Genomic DNA, 24505 nt, shown 5'->3' on the forward strand with positions numbered 1-24505 from the left:
TGGTGTATGTTCTTGATGCTTCATAATGAATTGAAATTGGTTTCCATTGCGACCTAACGTGGTTGTAATGAATCCCAAGAAAAAGAAAGTGAATGCCTGTTTAATAACGAGCAAGTACAGATTTCTACAATGTAATCTCTAAAACGGGATGCAATTGAAAGCAAAATGTATTTTTGTAGTCTCTCTGGATTTGGTGCAGTGTTGTTGAGATGTTCAGGCCCAACGCTGAATTTAAATTTAAGCTAGACGACTGAATATCTTATTGGTCAAACTTCTATTTTCCACCCATGGTTCTGCGTCACAAAGTAAATGTAGCCATATGCATGTTCCAACTGCATTTTCTTCAGTTCTCTTTTGCCTTTGCCCCCATTGTACTGCTCCACAAAAGTCTTTTGCACCAAGTTTTCGTCTTAAATTAAAGGTTGGAATGTGAAATGTTTACCAAAGATTTGTCATTTTGACTTTCTACTATGAGTTCTATTATTCATAAAGGCCTGTAGTTCTCTATGAAATGGCTTGGAGCGTGTTAATTACAGCAAATTCGAATTCCAGAGACTACATGCTAAAACATGCAACCGTGTTAAAATGACATTAACTATGACAGAGTTTGAGTGGCATTTTGTCACAATATCTTTATCCACCAGTTCGAAATGTACCAGGGTGTAAGCACTTTATCCTGTCCCTTAGCTTTAGGCAGCAGTGCAGCACTGTGGCAAGTTCTTCTATGGAGTTGATTATATTGCACAAAAGTAGGCCGTGAACCCAGAGCTGCCAGACCTACCTCTTTGGCACCTACCTCTTCGGTCCCTTTGAGTCCCATGTGCCCATTATGAGGAAAAAGGTGTAGGGACATGTGTCCTACCGTAGAGTATCTGGTTGGTAGGTGTGCATAGATCTTACAGCTTGCGTTTCAGGTATTTGTCCAAGACGCTGTGTAGCACTTCATAAAGTCTGAAGTCAAATGCTTTGAGGTGCTGTTTATTTTATTTTGACACTTGTATAGCACACAAAACCTAGAGATATCCAGGCACTTATAACTTAAGAATACGGTTACAGTAAGTGCTTCAGGTTACCCAAGAGGAAGCGTAAGAGGTGAATTTCATTGTGAGACGTGCCGAAGGTAATGCATCATACGCCAAGTGCGAAAGTGAAGTACATGTTGATCACATCCCTTAGGCCTGACCCCATGTTGCCGGGCTGCAGCATCACACAGATGCAACGTCAAATCAGTGGGCAAATACATGGTGCCTGACCCCTGTTACAGTCTGGCAGCAGCACACAGATGCAAAAGTCAATCAATGGGCAACGTGCCGGTACACACATCAAAGGTGACCAGGGGGTTTGAGGGGGGGGGATGATACACACGCGGCATCGCAGGCAACCAGAGGAGCGGGGTGGGTTTACACACGGCATTGCAGGCGACTGGGGGGAGCGTACCTGTAGCAGACAGGGGCCTTAGAAAGTGCGCCTTTAGTGAGGGGGCCGGCTAAGCCTGCCGGTTCCCGATTGGTTGAAGAAAGCTGAACAGGCCAATGGGTGAGCCCTTGGGTAGGGTTCACATCATGAGTGAAGGTGGCACCCATCTTCGAATTTCGGCAACAGGACCCGCACAAATTAACAAAGGACCTCCGGGTCCAACAGCAAAGAATGTGCAAGTGCTGCAATGCGGCAGGCACACAGAAAAGAAAAGGCAGTTCCAGAATAAAAGTGGAATCAGATTGAGCACCAATTCTTTTCCGCTTAGTTTGGCACTAAAATAGTGAACAGCAGATGCACAACATTCTCCAAGCTGCACATAACCTTTCTACATGAACGTTAAAACTAGAGAAGGTGGTTGGGGGGTGTGTGGGTACACATTTGCAACAATTTTAGTCTGCTTGAACTAGTTGTACATAGTCATAGGACATCATTGTGCACAGACAACCCAGTGCTAAATGCCATCTTCTCTAGAGGTAAAGTTCCGCTGGGTGCACCTGTGACTTTATTGAACTATTCATGGATCATTGCATTTTCTGATGCAGTTTAGCATCACTGTAAGGGATAGTGATTAAATTACATGATCTGTTTTGCCTTTAGTCTCTGGTGGCATAGGATCATTTTCATCTTGTGTGGACCATTGGCATCGGTCAAACCAATGTGAGGAGGACATGGATGCAATTCTGTGGTCATTCCTGCTTTAGAGACCTTCGGGAGAACTGAACAGGAGAGGCACTATCCTTCAAATATCTCTGCATCCTATTTTAGCTCAGCAATAGTTCCTGCTCCTGCCCAGGACCATTGATGGACAATCTGAGATGTCAACACTTCAAGCCACCATTGCAACAACCAAAGAGTGCTGTGGAACACTTTGAAACATGCACCGATCTATATCGGGAGATTGCCACATGCTATTGGACAGATTGTACAAACACCGTTCCATGTGCATTTCAATCCTGGTGAAATTCTTAAGAAGTAAAGCAAATGTTAGTTAAGATTTTCATATCAATGATGCCTTCCTGACCTGTCAAACCCAGAACATTTTGCTTTGACTAAGTTACTATTTTACTTTGTCCCTAGTAGAAGTGGAATCTTTTTCCCTTCTCAGCCAGTCTTTTACTCTTTGTGGGTGACCTGTATATGGTTGAAGTTATTTTTCTACAACTTTTGGGCTTATGCTGGGTTGCCCCTATGGGCTCCCCTGTTCATTTCTTTCATGTGCTTGGGTGAACTACAGTTCCCAAGCAGTAAAGGTGGGATGTTCACCCCCCTTTACATTTTATATAGTGTGCCAGCACACACCACTTTATGTGGAGTGCTGGGGGGGATACAAGGTATCCCCTTTCTTATTTAGCTGGTAACATTTTGTTACAATTGCAAGTTTCCTTGAATGGTTGGTGGCAGTAGTTTTAACTTTGACTTTTAGTGTTAATTACTTGCGGGCTGTTAATTCAGCCTCAGTAATACACAGAAGGGCCACCATTTTCCTAAAATAGCGGGCTTCTTGTTTTTGCCATTTCTTGTGTTCTTGCTGTTTCTGAGGTCTTCCACTGGCATTATAGGTGGGAACGACCTCAGTGGCTGTTTTGTCTTCGGGAATCCTTTAGAGAAGGTCACTGCATTGGCTAAAAATGGGTGAGCGGATACGTTTTAAATCTCTTACGCTCGTTCATAAGTGCATATATGGCAAGGCCCCTGGGTATCTAAAGAATGGAGGAAAACCACCTGTCCTTTAGGAAACGCCTTAAGACACTTATCTTTCAGTAGGAATTCTCAGACTTCCTCTCTTACAGCGTGTAAGGATGCCAAGGGCGCATCTTACACCTGGGTTAGGCTAGGCTGCGTTTGTGTTATGTTATTGTGTGTTTTTGTCTCAAAGCGCCCTGATGCCCGCAGGCTACCGGCGCTATACAAAACCAAAATGCATACATACCCCACCCAGGCGCCCGAGTGTCTGGAAAGGCAGGAAGTGAGGGAGGGATCCAAAGCTGTACAGCCCTTTGTCTTCTACCCTACCTGAAAGGGATAGACTCCCAGTGGGGGGGGGGGGGGTGGGTCTGGCTGTCCTGTTTGGACAGTCAGACTGCCCCTTGCTGTAAAATGCAGGGAGAGAATGCAGAGGGTGTGCTGTAGTTCCTGATAAATACTCCGATCCTGGAAGCTGCAAAAAGTTTACCACTGGATCTGAATATGTAGCAATGAAGGCTGTAGCGATTTCCAGCGACCAGAGCCTGCTGTGTAACCGTGGCCTGCTGTAACCATTCCTTCCAATTGACCTGCGTATCCCGTAAAGGACGACCCGACCCAGAGACTGGTGAGATCCACTAGCCTCAAGACCTGCATTTTGAGCCATCCAACATCATGCTGCAACTTTGGGGCTGCAATACCCCAATACCACTGCACAGTCATCCGAATTACGAATCGAGCTGAAACTTTGGTGGCATCCTGTTGGGACTCCAGAGACATGATTCAAGGGCATGAATTCCCCTCACCTGGGTGCTGGATCCTCCAACTGATGAGAATCCGACCGGCGATGTTCACTCTTCTCCTGAAAAGCTCGTCAAAACCACAGAGCCGCCTCCAGCCGTGAAGAACTCTTGCCTGGAGCCTTCTTCGATGACCCCTGTTGAGAAATCTTTTCCAGTGTTCTGTCTTCAGTCTTCATGGCAAAGAATCCAGCAACTGGGTTTTTGGTTCAGATCCTGAAGTATCCCCTGCTGCAACCTCTTCTTCTGTGCTGAGTAAACCATGTGAAGACAGTCTAGCCTTCCTCATGATCCCTGCTGCAAATTCCTTCCAGTGTACTGTCTTCATAAGATTTCAACAACCAGGTTTTTGGCTGCAGATACTCTTCTTGCTGCAACTCTTCTTCCGTGCTAAGGTACTGTTGGCTGGGGTATTTACTTACCTTTTGTGATTTCTGTAAAGCTTTGGGGTGTTTTCTGTGATTGGGAGTAGTCTCATCCTGTTCACCCAGGCCCACTGCTGCAGTCCTACTAGGGTATCTTCTCAGAAGTGCTTGGACCCCAACTAACTTTAAAGTGACTTACTTGTTTGAACAGTCTTCCACAGGAACTGACTTTTCCCTGCAACAGAACCCTATCTCACCCCGCCTACAGCTGGCACCTAGACCACTAGGGTCCCCTCTTCTGACCCTGAGTGAACCAATGCAATAGAATAGGGAAGGACTGGATAAGTAAACATTTGTCTGGAAAAGTATAACAATTGTTTAAAACTACTTACTTGTGAAAGGGTTGGATGGTAACTAACTCTGAGAGTGAGCAGTTACACACGTTTTTACCTTGAATGTGTGTTGTGCCATTCTGAAAAGTATATATAAGGTTAATTTACTCAACTGTGAATTGATTGTGTCTTTTTCCCAAAAGTAATACTGTTGGCTTCACTATTTCTTTCAGAGAAAAGGTATACAAGTTCCCCAACTGGGTCTTGCTTCCCCGAACTTGCTGTATAGCCTGTTTAAAATAAGTCTGCCTTAGGATTTACCTACCTAGAATAACAGAGTCATTCATAAAGTGTATCATTGGGTTTTGCTTTCCCTGGTCTGTTTTATAAAGCTGCTAAAACAGTCTTGGGTCTATTCAAACCTTTAAATTGATGATAGCTCCTTTAAAAAGTATATAGATTTTACTTACCTTGAGTTAGCTGTGTGCCACCCTAACATGTGTTAGAGAGTTATTGCTCAACTCAGTCTGTGCTCCACTGATCTGAAAAGCAACTGTATTCATTTTCTGAACAGTGGAACACTCATTCAAGGAAAAGTAGAAACCTATAACTACTTTGAGGATAACAGTTATTCTAGGTGAGTAAGACCTTTTGGTCTAATATACAATTAGAGTTGCTTTGCAGCTCAGTGCAACAGTCCAAGATAAGCAAGAACTCTTTACATTAATTTAGGATACACCAGGCAGACCAAGGTCAGCTACACCTAAAGAACACTTTTTGAATAGCACACAGCTTTTCTAGGCAGGTAAACCCTAATGTTGTTGTTACTGTTGAAAAGCAACTCTAATTGTAAATTAGACCAAAAGGTCTTACTCACCTAGAATAACCGTCATCCTAACAGTAGTTATGTTTCTACTTTTCCTTGTGCCATATACTAAATGTGTTTGATAAGGTCCGACGTACCTAGAAATACTATGCCATCACTACAATTACCAGAAATCCCTTGAGACTGAAATTGAAAAAGTAATTGGCAACACCTGAAAAGGAACACAGCCAACACAGCCTCCTTGAAGAGAGTTTGAGACTTGAAAGTAGTTGGAGGAGTAGAACTATTGTGCATTTGAACTGCAGCAGTTGGGATTTAACCCTGGTCATTTTTGAACATTGTTGGGACTTAACCCTGTTATTTGTATCTGGGATTCAACCCTGCTATTTCTTTTAACTTTGTTGGGATTTAACTCTGTTATTACTCACATCAGGATTAAATTACTGGGCACTAGAGTGTGCGCCTGACCTTTTTCTACCTAGAAATACAGTTAGTTTTCTAAAGAAGGTCTATGCTTTGGTCTGTGTATTCTAAAGCATAGTGTTGTGTTTTTATAATGCGTTTATGCTCTCTGATAGTACTTATTTCCCCCAGGATTTATCTGGGCTTACTTTTATTGTAAAAATAGTGTTTTATTTAAATATATGGCGTTTCAGTGTTTATTTGGACCATATGTGTGCAACAATGTCTTTATACTGTCTTTATACTGATTCTACAGCCCTCTCTCCCTCATATGATAAGGCTGGCTGCTCTGTCTATACTACCATACACTCAGGTGGTACAGCCTTCTACAAAGAGTGGAGTCTTGTACTGTCGCAGTTGTTTGGTTTTTCTAAGAAAACTGCACTAACGGCAAAACATTCCTGTAGAGAAAAATGGAACCTTTCTCACAAACTGTATCCCAAAGCACTTTGCGGGCATGCAGCTCCATCGAAGGTTTTTCTTGGACCAAAGTATATCCAAAACACTTCGACCACATCTTCCGTGTAAACTACATCCCAATTGACTTTTCATTGGCCACTCTGAAGAAAACTGCATCCATACTTCATGGACCGAGTTGAATCACTCTCTTCTTCCTCACATTTTCTGTCTAGGTCACTTTGTACTCTGGTTTCATCATCTTTTTCTAACCTCAAACTGCTTCATGTGATGTGGGGCGTTATTGACACTTAAAAAATTAAATACCAAGTTGAAGATGTTTCAGCAGGTTTATATTCCCTGAAACTGAAGGGTCATGTGATGGGAGCAAGAGAGCAGAGCAACAAAATACAACAGGCCTTGGCAATGCCAACAGCTTTAGCGTTTGTGTAATCATTGGAAAGGCACTTGGCAGGCATAGCTGCAGTGATATTGACTGGCCATCGGTGGTAGCAGCTGCACAATAATGTGAATACCTGGCTATACAATAGCAGTGCCCTACAACTGACTTAATACACAACCAAAAATGGTCAGCTTTGCTAATGCTTGTTTTAACAGGACCTCAGTGAAAGATACGCACAGTGCCTATATATCAAGTGGTGGATGGCAGATCTGGTTAAGATATTTTTAATAGACCAGTAGAGTGCTTTAAACTCCAATTAAGTCATTAACTCTCAAGACTGCTTTGGAAAAAACACTGTTGGACACATTAGGCACAACGTTTGATTGGTAAGGCTTGATAAAGCTATCTGAAAGTTTCCAAGGGGGGGTGTTTTGGGCACAGAAGGACCAGAATTGGGTAGGAATGGACATAGAGATTAACATGGCCATGGGCACTCAGTGGTTCAGTAAATAACCTAAAACACCTTCAGCCTTTGTCTATCCCTCCTTGTGATGCTGGAAATGCATTGGAGGGACAGGGCGTCAATGTCCTTGTCCTGTACTCCCTTATGTGTGTTATGTGTTGTTTTCTGCACAGGAGTCCATGTGGGACTCCTGGCAGTGCAGATCTTCCTCTTTTTGGTTGTGTTGAACAGACCCTTGGGATAACCTTATGGCACCCATGTGTGGGGTACAACACTGTGCCCCTAGTGTATGTTTTTGGGCACCTGTGCGTCGCCCACAGTGCAGGGTATGGGCTGGTGGCAGCTCCATGCTGACTTTGACCGGTGATGTGGGTATCCTCCATTTTGGGATAACCAGGCTCTGCCATTGGAATAATTTGATTCTTGATAGAAGGCAAGATGGCCTCTGTGGCCTCTTGGTTTCTGTTGCCTGTTACCTTGTTTTCCCAAAGTCCCGTCTCTCTGTCCCTTCCCCTGACTGGCTGTTGGGTAGAATAACCGTATATGGTATTGTGGGGAAGTCCAGGCCAGACTGGCTGGAGCCTTCCCAGTGACTGTATGTTGTGGGTACACCCTTGCGGTGGGACCTGGGTGAATGGAGTGTGTGACCAATATACATTTCATGTTATGGGTGTTTAGTTTCTGGTGTGTGACACAAAGACTGAGATGAGACAGCTTTGCCCGAAACTGACATGAATGCAGTGTGGTGTGCTGAAAGGCTGGTGCTTGTCCCAATCCACATTCCTTGTTATGGGTGTCTGGGTGGAAGAGAATTGCCTGAATTCACTGTGAGCCTGATTGCCTGCCTGCATGAATGCCCGTCTGAATGATTGGCTGCCTGAGCTTGGCTCAGCAGTTTGAATGAAAGACAGAACAGTACATCTGGGGACCTCTCACTTACCAAAATTGTTCAGAAGCTGAAATTGAAACTTGATGCTTAACCTCGAAGCACAGCTTGAAGCCGTTGTCGAAATCTAAAAAGCTGTTGTCTGTCAAGGACTGATCCAAGAGAGGACCCGTCTAGAGACCTCTTCCCGAGCTATGAGGGAACATCGTGCAAAAGCTAATCTTCACCAAGACACCCTGGCAGCCAGTCCTGAAAGACTGTCGACCGTAGACGGGGACGGCCGAGGAATCTGAAGTGAAGCACCATCGAAGTCCAATGTTGTCGACCAGGGCACCGTAACTGCTGGAAGACCATCGAGTCGTGTTGCCCAGAAGTGGGGACAGCTTAATGCGCGTTTCTCGATGACCGCAGCCGCAACGCTCCACCACATTCAAAACAAAGGACTCCCTTGCCATCACAGTCAACTGCTTGGTCACGCCGGAGAAAGTTGAGGTCGTCGAGAGCTGAGGAGAATCCGCCGGTGGGTTTCCCGCCACCTGAAGTCCGCCAAGACACGGACCAACGAAGATCCGAAAGCCAGCCATGGTTGAGTCCCGACCGCCGACACCTGCTGCCGGGCCTACGTTCTTCATCGATCTGCTTTATAGCAACAAACTCTGGTCATCGAGGTGCCCTGCACGCCTCATCTTCACAGGACATGCACGACTGCTCGTCGACGAGCACAGCGAAGGTCAAAGCTGCTCTCTTGACGACCGTGTTCACATTCTCTTCGCGGCATCTTGACGCACTGTGGCTCCTGCTTTAAAGGGAGTTCATCCACGAGAGGTCCGTCGATGAGCCGTTGAAGAAACTCTGCTAAACTCGGGTACATTGGGGTAGTAGAAAATTTTAGCAGGAAACGAGACTAATTTAAACATATATGGACTGGGCTTGTTGATGCACTTTATTTACGGGATCCTCGCACAGAACTGTTTCATGATGGTGGGACACACTTCTGCCATTGTTTAAAGGCATGGTCTAGTAAAAAATGTTATTGTCCCTACGGGTCGGCCATGTTTTTTTAAGCCTAAGTGGCTCAATTTTAGAAAACTTTCCTATGGACCTTACCCGAGTTTTCGTCCATTAAATGCACGCGAAAACAAGCACCAGGGCGTCGCCATTTTGTGATAATCCTATCACTTGCCGCATCGCCATGGCTGACCTGCTTCTGCAGCACTAAATCCATTCCCCCGGCCCTGAGCCTGACATTATCCAAACATTAATATTCCCCGCCTCTCTCTGTGACGTTACTGTGCTACGTAGGCAAACGCGCCCAGTCGTCGTCTACACGACTCCACACAGAACCCGGAAACCAACACAGACCATCTCACAACACAGCGCGCCACAATTCGGAATATGAAACTGTACTTTAAAATCAAACAGCAACACGGTACATTTGGTGAAGTACATTTATTTGACATTAAATGTTTAGAGAATATTCAGCAATTGCCATATGAACTCCGAAAGCCATTTATTTTCTTTTATCTGTATCCGCCATGGTACACAGGGTGTTGCTTTTCGTTAAAAGAAGTACTTTGGAAGCACGGTGAACCGCAAGGCTGTTCCATTAACTAGGCATTAGTCCATCGTAAAGGTTGATATGTTGCTTCTAGCCACTTGTACAGCGTAAGGGCATGTGGGCCCTTGGCGATCGTCCCATAAAATTGTCAGTGTGCTCCAGTTGTTCACACGAAGCTGCAGGTGTCTACTGTAAAAGCCATCTGCTGGTGTCTCAAACCGATGGCAGTAGCAGAAGGGGAGCAATTACCTGTTATGAAAACAAAAAAATTATTATTAGTCTCGCCAGCCGATCTTCATTAATATTACTCATTTTATTTATTACAGCCGATCAGAAACTATTTGCTTGCAAGGATAGTTCAATGTAGTATGTTCGGCTCTAAAATCAATGCGAAAAGTAACTAAATAAATCGAGGCCAACACACAATGATAAACGACAGGCTACATGCGTGAGGAATGATATGATATATGATATGGCATTTGTAACGCGCCTATACTCAAGTGTTTCTAGGCGCGACGAGGCAGGTGGGGAACAAGAGCAGACAGATAACGATCCTACTAGGCCAGGGGGGGGGTGAAGGTAAAATGGTTAGTTGAATACAAATTAAATAATAGGGCCAGCTGGTGGCAAGTGGAAGGTAAATGCCGGGAGAAGGGGCTGAAGGATACAGAGACAGTCCCATAGAGCAGGTAGGCAGTGCAGGGAAAAGTGGCTGGGCCAAGGACCGAGATCGGTGAGACCAGTGGACCTGCATGCCCATGTGCCCACTACGAACACGTTTTCCTTGCTTTTCCTAGCTCTTCATTCATTCATTCATGCATCCATTCATTAAATCTTCATTCCGGTATAAAAGCATGTAAAGATTTACTTACATTATATTTGAAATTTCCATTGTGTCTCTTCGTAATGCAGTCTGTAAAACAGACCGTGCTCATGACAACGATTTTTCGTATACTGAACTAAAATGAAACTCTAGTTTCTGAATTTTCTGCCTTATCGTCTTACGTTATTGCGCACCCCCTTCAAATGTAGTTCTTTCGGCATGGTCCATGTCTCAAGGTCAAAAAACAATAGACCCTTATACTTCCAGTGCGACTTGTGGGCCTCATCTGGGCGCGAGCTGAAAATCAAAGCCGCTGTTCTTCGCATTCTTTATTTGCAACATCACATAGTATAGGCATCTGTGAGAACTTGAAGTTTAGTATCCATCTATGTAGTGCAAATGCGAACTGGCTTCTCTCCCAAATGCCACGGCCCGCTTGGCGCGTTCCAAGTGCCCCAATTTTGTCTCCGTTGTCTGCGAGCTTTGCAGCCCAAATTGAGACATTTAATTTTTGGCGGAAGGTCAGGGAAAGCATAAAGTACCACAGGAGTTGAGTTAAAAGTGAGATTTATTGTTTGTTTGTTTTTATTATTTGCAATATGCAAGCCTCCCCTCCGTTAACAGTGCGCAGCATTTACATTTACATGAGATGAGACATGAGAATAATATATACATACACATATATGAGGTGAATAGAGAGAATTCAAAGATGACACCCGGCTTGTTCGCCACCCATGATGGTGAAGGTAGGGGTTAGCGTTACAGGTACACTATACAATAACATTTATTTACAAAAAGACAATCGTATTGCAATTATTTAAACCGGGATTTGTACTTCACAACCAGCTGTGCTTCGGGTGGGCATGGCACAGTCGCAATGTTCGGTGGCAATGGATCACTGCTCTGCACAGAAACATCCAAAATTCCATATCTGTGCTTCTCTAAGACAGCAATAAGGCCTTTCACAAAGTCGAACTGCATTTTATCATAGACTGGTTTGATCACCCATTGCTTACTTCGTTTTGAAAACACCTTAGTGTAGCGAGGCATCCTTACTTTACCCCTAGTCCTAGATTGTTCACGTCCGGCATTGCTGTTGTGGGCCAAGGCCGCTAGTAGAGTGCGATGTTTCATGCCCCGAAAGCTAAAATGCAAGCGCTTTGGCCTGTACTTTAGGCACATATTGTGGAACACCTCCAAATCTCCTGTGTGACAGAATTCTGTCAGTCCTCTCAAATATCTTGATAGTTTTGTCAAACAATCTTCTCAATGGCTTTGTGTGTCGGTGAAGATGGAATCAACCACTTCTTCCGTGCCTCGTCTGGGGACAAAGGGCCATGTTCACATTGGTGGAAATGTTGATTTGCTGTCCAGCGGTGAACGTTGGTACAGTGGTGCATCAGTGACCGCCATTTTTCAAGTAGTATTTCCACTGACCCTTCACAAGTTTTTGAGCTCCACCAAAGATGGTTGGTGATAGAATGGGACCACTGCAAAATACTTTCAAAACATTTTTTTTTTCCCTGCAGCCGAGATTTCTTATTGATTTAGCAAGATGCCATACATCAAATTAATGTTTAATATGTGGGAACTGCTCTCTCATTGTCTTGGCAATTGAAACGTGTCTGTCCGTGGCTGAGGTCGATGTGCATTCCCCTTGATTGTAGGTATTCCACTGATTTTATAAATCCTAGTTTATCCATGGCCACTGACGATGTACATTGTGTTACCTGCACGACCACCAAACTCACAATTTTCTTACTATTCATGTCCTGACAGTGGTAGGTGCAGTACTTGGCAGAAAATCCAGTGCTGTCGCACTGTCCATTGCCGGCTAGCCTGAATCGTTTGCCTTCGAATTTACTTGCTAGAGACAATTGTTCAATTTTCCAAGCATCACTAATGGCCGGAAACAGATAATCACGTTGGTATATGTAGTACAGCGCTTTAGAAATTAAATGGAGTCCCACAAACTGAAAGAAAGCCTCTAACTTTCTAAAATTGGAGCCACTAAAAAGTGATGCAGCTGCACACAGTAGATTGCCTGCTGGCAGTTTCCCCAGCATCGGTTGTGCAGACCATGAGAACCTATGATTTAATCTACAGGCGGCATTTATTTTGACGTTACTGCCTTTTATTTGACGAGTCACATTAATCAATGGCTTCCCACATACTTTCCCTCTAATGGAATGCACACATTTCAGCATACTTATAATTTCCATCAAACAACTGTCGAATACAATGTATTTGCTCTCTTTCATTAGACTGTCATCCTGCGTCAACGTTGTTTCGGCCTGTGACATTGTGGAGATTTCAAGACATTGGAAAGTAATATCGCTGATATCAAGTTCTGATGCGTCTATGGATGCTGCGGCTGGTTCATTCTCTGTCATTTCGACATCTATTACTTCAACATTGATGGGAGAACACACCAATGTCGACAGGTTTTTTGGCGGCAAATTTTTGGCGGGTGTAGATTGTGTGAATTGATCTGCAACTACTTCAGAGCTATCTTCAATACATTCAATAACATCTTCTTGTGGTGGTGGTGCGGTCGCACTGTAGCTATGGTCCAATGCAACTTTGCTGTAGTCTCCAAACACAGTTAATTCATGTTCTGGCCATTGGACATGAGCCTCTCGAGCCTGAACACGCCTCGCCTCAATTAATAGTTCCTCCATAGTGTACATGGTCTGGCAAGCAACATCTCTCATTCGCTTCACTGTCTGTGTATGTATAGTTCGTAGACCCACGGGTAACTAGAGGACAGATCGGAAAAGGGATGTTCAGTTTAAACACAAGATAAAGTATAGTACAATTGACTGGAAAAAAAACATAAAATAGTCCCCAGCACAAAGAAAATCTAAAGTTATGAACTGTTTGTAACTAACCTTTTTTTTGGTTTTTTTTCTTTGCAACTTTTTTGACTCGACCTTCAACATCTGCACGCTGTAGCTCCGATTCGTTTCCGCGTGGCCTCCCTTACGACTATATTTTCTGTATCCGCATAGACAGCACGGAATGAGGCACCATCGTCTCCCTGAAACATAGTACTTTCATTACTATGTATCAAAATATTGTTAGCATAAAACACACGTGAGGACGAACACACGGGTACATCTCAATAGCCAAACACGATTTAAACATTGTGTGCAACAATCAAACGACAAGTATTCGACCAGTGATGATCTATTTCAATGGAGCTGTCAGTATCCATACCTCTGGCTCTGCATGGACTGCCATGAATGGTTGTATTGGAGAGGAGGCATCCGCATCTCCCTGAAACACAGTACTTGCATTAGTATGCTTTTCAATATTGGAAACATAACACACACTTGGGGTCAAACGCACAGGTACAAATAAAGAGATAATCAAAAATGATGCATTGTCCAAAAGAATCAAGGAAAATCTAAATATGATCACATTTCATCGACCTATTTCTCCGATTTATTTACATCTACATCATCTAAATTGGATGTTGTGATTGTAGTGGAAGCTACGTCGTCTCCCTGAAACACAGTACTTGCGTTAATAGAGAAGAAAGTATAGCAAAATGGAATCACGTTATATGATCACGCATGATGGAGCTGTCAGTATCCATACCTCATGCTGCTGAAGAATATCTATGGATGTTGCAAATGTAGTGCGCACTTCCGAAAGCTGTTGCGCCGATTCGTATACGCATGGTCCCGCTTCCACTTCCCCTGGAATTACTTGAATGTCAGGCTCTGCATCAAGTGCAGGGGTTGACGCTCCATCAACTGCCTGAAACATAATACTTGCATTAGTGAGGGTTACAATAGTGAAAACATAACACACACCTGGGGTCGACAGCACAGATGCATATCAACGGCTAACCACGAATGAAACATTGTGTAGAACAGTCAAACAACAAGAATTACAGCTCTTGATGATGACGCTCGATGGAGCTGTCAGTATCCATACCTCCTGCTGGTGAAGAACATCTAGAAATGTTGTAGATGTGGCGGATGCTTCAGCATCTCCCTGAAAGACAGTACTTGCATTAGTATGGATAACACTAATTATAACTGAAAACAAACACCAGTGGACGATAACTAAGGTGTATATCAATTGGAAAGCACTAACCAAACATTCGGTAAAATAATTACACGATAAAATAAAACTATTACTTGACATGCATAAAACAGGTCTGTAGCGGATTAGCCTAGTAAGATTACCTGATACGCGCTAGAAGTGGTTGATATCTGCGACCACGTCAAGGTTGTAGAATGTTCTTGCTTCAGATTCAAGGGATAGTCAAGAAGTTGTAAAGGGAAATTATTAATGATTGATAATGAAATGCCAATATTAAAAGTAGCCATGTAAGGCGACAGAATACTTGAAGAATGCTCAATACAGCACAGTTTCCTGTTCCCATATATATACATTGCATTTGTGGGTTATGAAATCGAAAAAGAATATATTGATAAATGTCATTATTCAAAAAACTATACACTCATATCAATATCGAAATTATTACAAGGGATAGAACACCTACAATATCAATTAATCCGTTCGGCTACCTACACACTACCGCAGGGCCTAAAGCTAAATCCGGACACTTGACTCACCGGTGGAGGAATGTGGACGAATAGAGTGGGAATAGCGTTTTCGAGCAATTTCTGTGTCGTTCGCCGTTTATTCTTCTTTGTTACCCAAGATGTTGTGTACATGTCCAAGGAAAAGTGCCGGCTGCAGATGCGGTATCGATCACCCCTCTTGTCCTGTAAGACTTGTTGGACTCTACTTTCCAGCTCATCCAGTGGATATCCGCAATGTCTGACCCATTCTCTTATTCGATCAACAGTTTTCGGGAATACATGCATTGTAGTGCCTTCAGATTTCGCATGGGACTTCCAAGGGCAACCGCTAATCGAACAGGCAGGCATTGTTGATAAATCTGAAAAGTAAATATCAACATTATTATACAATCTTCAAGAATAAAGATTTGATACAAAAGTAAATGAATCATACAATGATCAATGCAAGGTTTGTTTTGCTCGCAGGAACTATACCAGTTCATTATGTGCGGCTTAGTATTTGCATAAGTTGCAGAAATGTATAAATGATGTGACTAAAATCTGAACATGTGACTCGTCCCTTGGATGTTCTGTCTTGCACGAGAAGGAAACATGCTTACATTATAGACTGGACCCCCGAAGGATGCAATTCGATGACAATAGACACAGAAGAAAATAAAAAAAATCTATTGATAGCATAGCAATGGAAACTCAAGTCAATAGCAATGAGGCCAATGAACATAGCACTATTGTGTACTCTACTCGCAAATAGATAGAAATTTAAAAATCTGTGAAATATGACTAGGATACATGGCCTTACCTTGACCAACAAACAGTTGGATTCAGCAAGCAGAGCAGTATGTTGCAGGAGAATAGGTGGGTGGCCACAGGTAGCACACTGATGGGTTTGCTCTAAGCGGTCACAGAAGTTCACGGATAGCACGACGACGAGCAGATTAGCGTAGATCTCAGTGGTTGCCAGGTAACACGTTCACCAGTTGACTTGCAAAGCACAAAGATGTTCTCATGAGACATATCAAGTGGTTTATAAAGTATTAGAAACAGGGGTGCATTTGTGAATGAATGACGTATGTATGTCGTGGTCTTAGGGGGCGGCCTGCTTCAAGGGGAGGCCTGGCTGGAGACACGGGGTCTGAGGAGGCCATGTGACCGATGGCACCTTGGTGTGGGATACCTTTTGAAGTGTACATGCAGTTTGGCACCTTGGCCGTTTGCGCCCGTCACAGCCCCCCATGCCAGCGCTCATCCCCGGGTGCGAACCGCCTTTGATAGAGGGGGGTGGGGTGGATGGGCCTGGGGCGTGCAGATAAGGCACAGGAAGACTGCTGAATTGAGACACACTTATGTGGATTGCAGGGGGGCGGCTTGCTTTAAGGGGAGGCCTGGTTGGAGACACGGGGTCTGTGGAGGCCATGTGACCGATGGCCCCTTGGCGTGGGATACCTTTTGAAGTGTACATGCAGTTTGGCACCTTGGCCTTTCGTACCCCTGACAGCCCCCCATGCCAGCGCTCATCCACTGGCGCGAACCGCCTTTGATAGTATATCGTTGCTTATCAATAACAAATGCCACATACCGGAGATTCTTGTGAGCACAGACCCACACTTCAACCGGTGTATTATAGTGGTCAAGACCCTAAGGCCTGTATAATCCAATGGTAATTGTTAGTATAGATATATGTGTGACTTTTATAGAGACATAACCCACTGAAAGACTTTGAACAAGTGTTATTTAGTGCATGCATGATCGAGAATATGTTATGTTAGCTTAGATAGATAGTGACCACCCTGCTTCACAGCGACCAGACCTTCACCCATTCGGAGCACAGATGTCTGACGTCCATCCTTGAATGGAGACACACTTGATTCATTTAAAAAATCGAAACAACCGTTGTTAAAATATGTGGTGTTTTATTTTGTATCTTATTTTCATGACACAAAAATACAAGACTTTAAAGATTATACAGGTCAGGTTGCAGCACAGCGAGAGAAAATCCCCTGTACTGACCGCTGTCACTCGGTAACGTTTCTCTAATGGCACGAACGGCACAGGCGGGTATCACTCTTCGAACGCGGTGTCCAAGCCTCCCGTGAAGCCACCATGTATAGGAACATTAGGCCACCAGCCTGTACCACCTGTGAAAAGGAATGAAACAAACTGTTTTTAAATGACCAAGATAAGTTTAATAAACGTTTGTTGTCAATGACAATTTTTGTAACTAATGGCATTCTGCACGGACAAATGCTATCTAGACAATGCACACTATTGAACGACTTACATGCGTTACAATGATATGTAGATGTAATTTTGGATATAGTAGAAGAACATGAAATAGGAGTGGCATGACAAGCAGAGTATACTTACTCGTTACTTGAATTATGAGGACGAACAGTTGCGCGAAGTTCGTGCATAAGCACCATCATTATTCTCAACACGGCCCATGTGAGGCAGGCTGCCCTGAAGTCTGGCAGCTCGGTGATGCATCCAGTCGTGGCTCGCCTTCCGAAATGTAGGCCAGGCATCCCGAGTTTTCTCAGCAGCAGCAGTTCTCGTCCTCGGTTGGCTTTAGCTCGCACTGATTGCATGTGCACCAGGTGGAGACGCCGTCCATGCGACTAGGCCCAGGCTCTTCATCTGTTGATTCGTCCTGCCAACTGCCGTCCGAATCCCCATCGTTTTCGCATGCTTCCATTTCCAGTAGTTCCTCCTCGGTATACTCGGGCTCGTACATGTAGGGCATTATTGTAGCCATTGTGTGGTAAACAAAGTAAAATAATTTACCGAGATGGTACAGGTGTTCACACGGGCTACAAGCGGAGAAGGTAGCTGACCAGAGCACAGAAACGAGTCACAGAATACTCTAAGTAACACAGAGTGAGGAATGGAATCGAAAATCTGCTGCTGTGTGTTGTGAAATGGTCTTTTTATACTTATTGAGGAAAGAGGCGTCCTGCCATTTCCATGGCGACACGTCATTAGCTGAAGCGCAGTGAATGTTGACACAAGACGTGCTTTGGCGTTGGGAAATGGGCGGTACAAGTCTGCTGATGACAGGCTCAGGGGTGGGGGATATGATTTATTGCTGCAAAAGCAGGTCAGCCAGGATGATGGGGGAGGAGGGAAATGGTAGGATTATCACAAAATGGCAGCTCCCTGGTCCTTGTTTTCGCGTACGTTTAATAGACGAAAACTCGGGTAAGGTCCATAGGAAAGTTTTCTAAAATCGAGCCACTTAGGCTTAAAAAAACATGGCCGACCCGTAGGGACAATAAAAAATGTTACTAGACCATGCCTTTAACCTAGCTCGGCTTCCTTGCTATGTCTGATGTTGATTCACATTGCTATTTGACTTGTATGTCATTTAAACTGTCAGCAGTTGGTGCATTTTTTAAAGGAGTCCATCATTGTGGACCCTGCCCCTAGGGTTGTTGTTAAATCTGTTTCTGGGAGTGCCGCCTCTCCTGCTGCCTCTATCCCGAAACTCCTCGTATGCCATTTCTCCTGTGCTGCACTGTGCTGCAATAGTTCCAGTTTATAGGTGGTGCTTTAGTGACACCAGCAGCCACAACTAAAAAGGGGCTAAGCTAGAAAACCTAGTGCCAATGAATTTGGAAGAAATGAGAGGGGGGAGCTCCTCACAATCCAGGAGCCTAGTGGGAGCTAGAGTGCTAGAAGAAAATCTGTGGTCTTGAGCAAGAGGAGGTCGGGAAGAATTGAGCTGAAGCAAAACGCCTCTGACTCTTAACACCTTGTTGCCATCTAGGTATGCTAATGCCAAATACTCCTTGAACTGGCCTAGAACCTGAGGGGTGCTTTGAACTTTGATAAGCCGCTAGCCATTGGAACTGGGAACCATGGAATGAAAACCGAAATACTGAAAACATCGCGAATGAGAAAAGAGTTGATACCCCTCCAGCGATGCCGTGAATTTCGAAGCTGCTAGAAAGACTGAGAAGATACGTAACCAAGATATAAAAACATTCATACCTTTTCCTTACCTTTGAACAGAAGATGGTCTATAACTTTAAATAATGCGCCAGATGTGGTTCCTTTTTGAAAGGTTCTGTCTTTGAAATTAGTCAAACCGCTTTACCAACAGCCTGTAAATGAAACCTCTAAACGTTCCTAAAGGAGAGAACACCTGCATTACAAGCTGAATCCCAATTTGAGTATGGTCAAATGGCATTTCAAGGGCACTGTAAGTGGGGAATAGAATGGAGCGGGTCATCTCCCCTCAAAGAAGAATAGAGGTTTATCTCATGGCTGTCCTCTTGCTCGTATAAAAACCATTGAAATGCAGCAGTTGCTCCCACAAAAGAGCAGCATGACGTTTGCAATAACTGCTTGCAAAATGCCATGCATGCACAGTAATAAAATACCGATTTGAGATTCACACTACTAAAACATAGACCTCGTGTCAAATACGCTACCTGCACCCCACCCCCTTTTGACACATACAAAGTATACAGAAACCTGCTTTCATGCTCCAGGGTGATCATGTGAATGTGTGCCAATCCTTTCCCTGTGATTTATGCGGGAATTTTGAATCTCTGCTGCAAGAGCAGAACAGGTCCCTTTATTGAGCCTAGAGAACATTAGTTTAATTTGTGTGTACACAGTGTGCATAGTAACACTGCTGACGTCACAAAGGGTTACATTTTTATTTGTTAGAAAATTATTTGAAAGCATGTTACCTGACCACTTTAACTTTGTATTCCCTCGACCTAAATGTGGTGCTGCTTGGTGCTTAGAAGAGGGCAACTTGATGAACTTCTTTTTTTTTGTGCTTTCTCTTACAGATATTCAAGAATTGTTTAAGAGGTCAGGCCGTGGGTCCGAAGGAATGCTTTCTTTTGAAGACCTTCAAAATCTTTTGGATTCCAAAACACTGGAGTCCAAGTACTTAAAAGAATTTGATACCAATGGGGATGACAATTATTCCTTGTCTGAACTAAAGTTGGCTTTGGGTGTGTAGTGGTGCCACCTAAGCTTTGAAGGGTGGATGCCGTGAGCTTCTACAAAACTGACTTTCGACAGCTGCACTTTCTCTAGTGTTGACACCCCTTCTAAAATGTTTTTCTTTGCCCATCCACCACCTTCTTAACTCTTTGTTGGACCTTTTTGTGAATTGTTTTAATAGTGTTTTATTGCTGGTGTCATGGAAGCGTGGTATTGATTCTTGGAATGGTAAGGTTTAACATTCTTAAATGGAATGTGTAATTTAACCCCTACATCTTTATTTTTCATTCTCATACAGATATTTGAATCAGAAGCTATCTTATCATATGAAAATATAAGCACGCTTAAATTGCCTTAAATTAGATAGCTGCACTTTGAGTTTCCAGAAAATGTATGTCCTTAAATTGGTCATTTAATGTAAATAAAACGATGAAAGTAATTATGCATATTCAGGGCGGGCTTGGCAGATATGGAGACATTCTGCTGAAGTTCTTAATGACTGACGAAGTGCAATTTGTTTATTTTGCAACTAAGGATGCTATGCATTGTAAATCCGTCATGGATGTTAAAATCCACATTATCGTTTCTTCGCGGCAATCCAGTCTTGGGTTTTTTGTATTATCAATGTCTCTACATCACCACATGAATTGCAGTGTCCACTCTCCTTGGCTGGCAACAAAGACTGCTTCAATGTTCATTGCACAGGTGTCATTTCCAACTAATGAGTTTCTCTTGTTTTGTAAATACTTCAGGAGACTCTGCTTGGAGAGGACACAAAGACTTTTTGCAAAAAATTCACAGCATCTCACGATACATTTACTTTGTTGGTTTTTGTACCAGTTGAGCCATCCCATGAAGTCCATACAATTTTCTGATGTGCACTGAACAGGCTGACCTCTGTTCTTCCAGTTTCTTCTTTGCATTTAATAATATTTCCCAGGAGTATTTTGCAAATGATTGATTACAGGTAGCACCTGGAGGGAATGTCGTTGGAATGTATTGTGTATGTATATAATTCTATTAAAAAAGACTTAATTTTATGTAGTTCTCTGTAGACTTGTAACATCAAGTTGCAGAATTTGTAAAGGCACTGAATAATATTGGTGGAACATTTTTCCATCTCTTGTTTGTAGGTCTTGAATGATGCTTCTATAGTTATCTTAACTTTCAGCTGCTTGCTTAACTATGCTTGTCTTGTTTTAAGGGCATTCGTTCTCCCAGGTTTGTCAGTGAAAATATTTTTAAGGATCTAATATTAAATATACCTGTATTTATTTGCTTAATAAATGCAGGTCACATGCTGTGAAATGTACAAATCGCCGTGAACCCGAAGTCGAACAGCTGTTTCTCGTTAAGTACTCATTCAGTATATTTCTAAGTGTAATATGCAGACAGACATTTAAGCTGAACACAATCGCTGAGGCCTACTATTTTATACATAATCTACAAGCTGTTTTTAACCAAAGGACACACATTTGGAAACCATGTAAGAAGTAGGTTTTAATATGTATTTTCAAAGTGTATGCCTGCATGCAGAGCTTATGGGAATATCGAGCATGTCCTCTCATTCAGTCTTTAGACAAAAAATGTTTGCCATTGGCATTGTAAATTGACATATGCTTTTGAAATGGATATTCCGACATGACATACACTGAAGACCCTATGTGGTTCACCAAGATAATACGCATGTAGAATTTTAAGGTGTTTTTTCTTTGCCTTACATAACACTTGCATGCGTTTTAACAATACTGGGCAGTGTTAATTGTCCTAGTATTTTTCCACAGCCTCTAGTTACTCATCACTGGGTTTATTGCAGTAATACTGTGAAATTAATGTTCTACTGCAAGCGGATGTTCTGTCTTGTGCCCCTGTAGATCACCTTCCTTGTAGAACACATTTAGTAGGTAGTGTTAGGCTATGTCCTGCTTTTAGCAACAAGTTATTAATTGATAATCGATTGCCCTAGTTGAGCATCTTTAGTGGAGGTATCTTAATAGAAGAATGTTTTCATAAAAATTAACTTTTTTCTTTGAGATTGCTGCTAAGACAATGGTGGATTAATGATTCTGGTTGCATACGGATGAGCTGCAAGGAGTGTTGTGCATATGAGATATCACAGAACTGTGACATGAAAGTTGATGCCTTCTATATGCTACAAATGATGTATGATAGTTACTACAAACACAAATACAGTATTGATTGTTTAAAAAAAAAACAAGCTGGTTTCTCACATTCCGTGCATCTGGTTAAATGGACACCAAATGTTACTTACTGAAATCCCAAAATAACAGGCCTCCTGGAGTAAGTTGTGGACAGTGTGATCACACCGAGTGCCTACCTGTGCCAGCAAGTAGTAGGTAATGGAGGGTTATTAAAACCAGTAGTGGAAGCTATTGAAGTATCCAATTGAGTGCGGTGCATCGCTATGCACTGAGAGCGGAACTGCATTGATATAATTTTATCACCTGTACCAAATACCCTAAAATGTCAGACAAATCAAGGGATTTGTTTGTAGTTAGCATCAAGTCTTCCTTCCCCTGTAAAGTTTAGTGATAGTGACTTAGTAAATCCTGGATTGTCCTTTAGTGTTCGCTCCCTCTTTCTAAAATAAAAAGCCATTACAAATTAATGCTGTATAGTATTCTGATCACTGTCCATAGTCCCCATGCTATAGGGGTACTCATTTCCCCCTAAAGAAGCCCGAAAGCAAGGTTAATGTGTACATAAATATCAATATCCCACCATTGTTATTTATACGTGTTTTGAGTAGCTGGAGTGTGGTCTGATGGTTGTGATCAAACCTGTGACCTGTTGCTCTGCTGTCAGATGTCCTAGCACTTTACACTGTTTGTGTTTCCCCATTGAGAGGACTGCAAGCTGTGGTTAGCCCTCACAGGTGTCCCTCTGTGCTTTTCCATATGCTCACCAATGTCTACCCTCCCATTACCATCTACGTTGGTGGTATGGTGTAACACATTGTTTGATACCTTTTGAATCCTATGGCAATATGTAATAAGAATTCACTTGAAGCCCTAGAGAAGTGTCAGGTTCTCAAGTTGTTTAGTTACACAATTCCCTGGTTTATTCTTTCAGGAGGTGTCTCTCAATCTGCTCCCAGGGTTTCTATTTAAATCTGCAAGTCCTTTACCCATACCTGAAAAGGTTTCATATTTCTCGAGTACAGGTGTTTTTCCTCTCCTATTTTCCTGGATGTCTTAGGCCTCCAATCTTTTGAGGTTGTAAAACAATAACTTTTTGTTCTCTACTCATTTTAATTTATAATTACACACAACATACTCCTGTGGGCTTTATTTAGCAGATTGTGGATAGAGACCTGGCCATGTTAAAAACATGGCGGACTGCACCAAAGCAACCCTGTGCTTGTGAATGTCAACCCTTGACTTTTGATTAATTTTCACTCCTTAACTGCATTGTATTTTACAGCCCTTCACCAAGGTGTTCAGTGCCTTCCCTTAGCACTGGTTTTTCCTCTGTTTAAGACAATATTGTGTGAAGTCACACTCCCTCCTTCAGAGCATACAGTTAAAAAAATACATATGAAGGTTTTAATAACACCTAGTTCTGCTCTGGTTAACAAGCTTTTAACATTAAGTATAGAAGCCTAAAGAGGGTGACTGAGGCATTTCTGTCTATAACATATATCTAAGGTACATGAAAGGGCCTATCACTGCCTTGGCAGGTCAAGAATGTAAAGCCTTACATTCTAAATGTAAATCATTGAAGAAGTTAATTTAAGTCAAACAGTGGCAAATACTGCTGCAGACAGTATACGTAGATCAAGTTCCTGTTGAATGATGGAGTACTGTAGACAAGAAGGATTAATAGGAACTGTAGAAGTTGTTCAAGTAGATTGCAATTGTTTTGAAATCTGGAAACTACACATGCTATGTTGTCCTTCTCAAGAGACAAGAAAGGTTAAACGATCCTTCCACAAACCACAAAAATGTAGAATTCACTGGGGAATGTGTTTTTACCCCTACATGGACGTGGTCTTCACTCATGAAAGTATACAAGTTGCAGTTCTTCCAGACCCTTTGACACCTGCAATAGTAGGAAGATATCAAAATAGGTCTTTGACTTGGAGAATATTTGTTTCACTCCTAAACCCTTACTTCCTGGTTGACAGAAATTGTGTTCATTTGATATATTGATTTTCAATTGTGGATGCACATCTCTGCTGTGAAAGGGTGGGTGTCCTCTCAAGAATATTCTAGCCCCCCAAACCCAAGACTCTAATTTTAAAGATCATTAATTCTGGTTACTCACTTAAATGCATGGATTTTAGGGTATATTACCAATATTTTAAAAACAAAAATCTAATTTACTACTAAATTACAATCTTTTGTCTTGAATATATGGGCGTCATCAAATTGTAGTCTCTAGGCAATGGTTTATACAATTCATTCACAATTGATGAAAATATATATGGCCTAAGGCAAATTCCTTTTATTGTCAGACCCAACCAGTTTATTAATTGGGAGATGGTT

General features: G+C 42.7%; 1 protein-coding gene across 2 annotated transcripts in view; it reads left to right on the forward strand.

Annotated features, from left to right (window-relative positions):
* The window catches only part of EFCAB14 (EF-hand calcium binding domain 14), a 306235-nt gene extending 285198 nt beyond the window's left edge, over window positions 1-21037 (forward strand). Inside the window, exon 11 of one of the 2 annotated variants that reach the window (XM_069642256.1) lies at window positions 19838-21037. In XM_069642256.1, the coding sequence (XP_069498357.1) occupies window positions 19838-20013 (176 nt within the window). In that variant the 3' untranslated portion in view covers window positions 20014-21037. The remainder of the gene's footprint in view (window positions 1-19837) is intronic. The other variant, XM_069642257.1, reaches the window with a different exon arrangement.
* The last annotated feature ends 3468 nt before the right edge of the window (window positions 21038-24505 follow it).

This window comes from Ambystoma mexicanum, chromosome 1q, assembly GCF_040938575.1.
Source record: "Ambystoma mexicanum isolate Mex_15411 chromosome 1q, UKY_AmexF1_1, whole genome shotgun sequence".
NCBI classification, from domain to species: Eukaryota; Metazoa; Chordata; class Amphibia; order Caudata; family Ambystomatidae; genus Ambystoma; species Ambystoma mexicanum.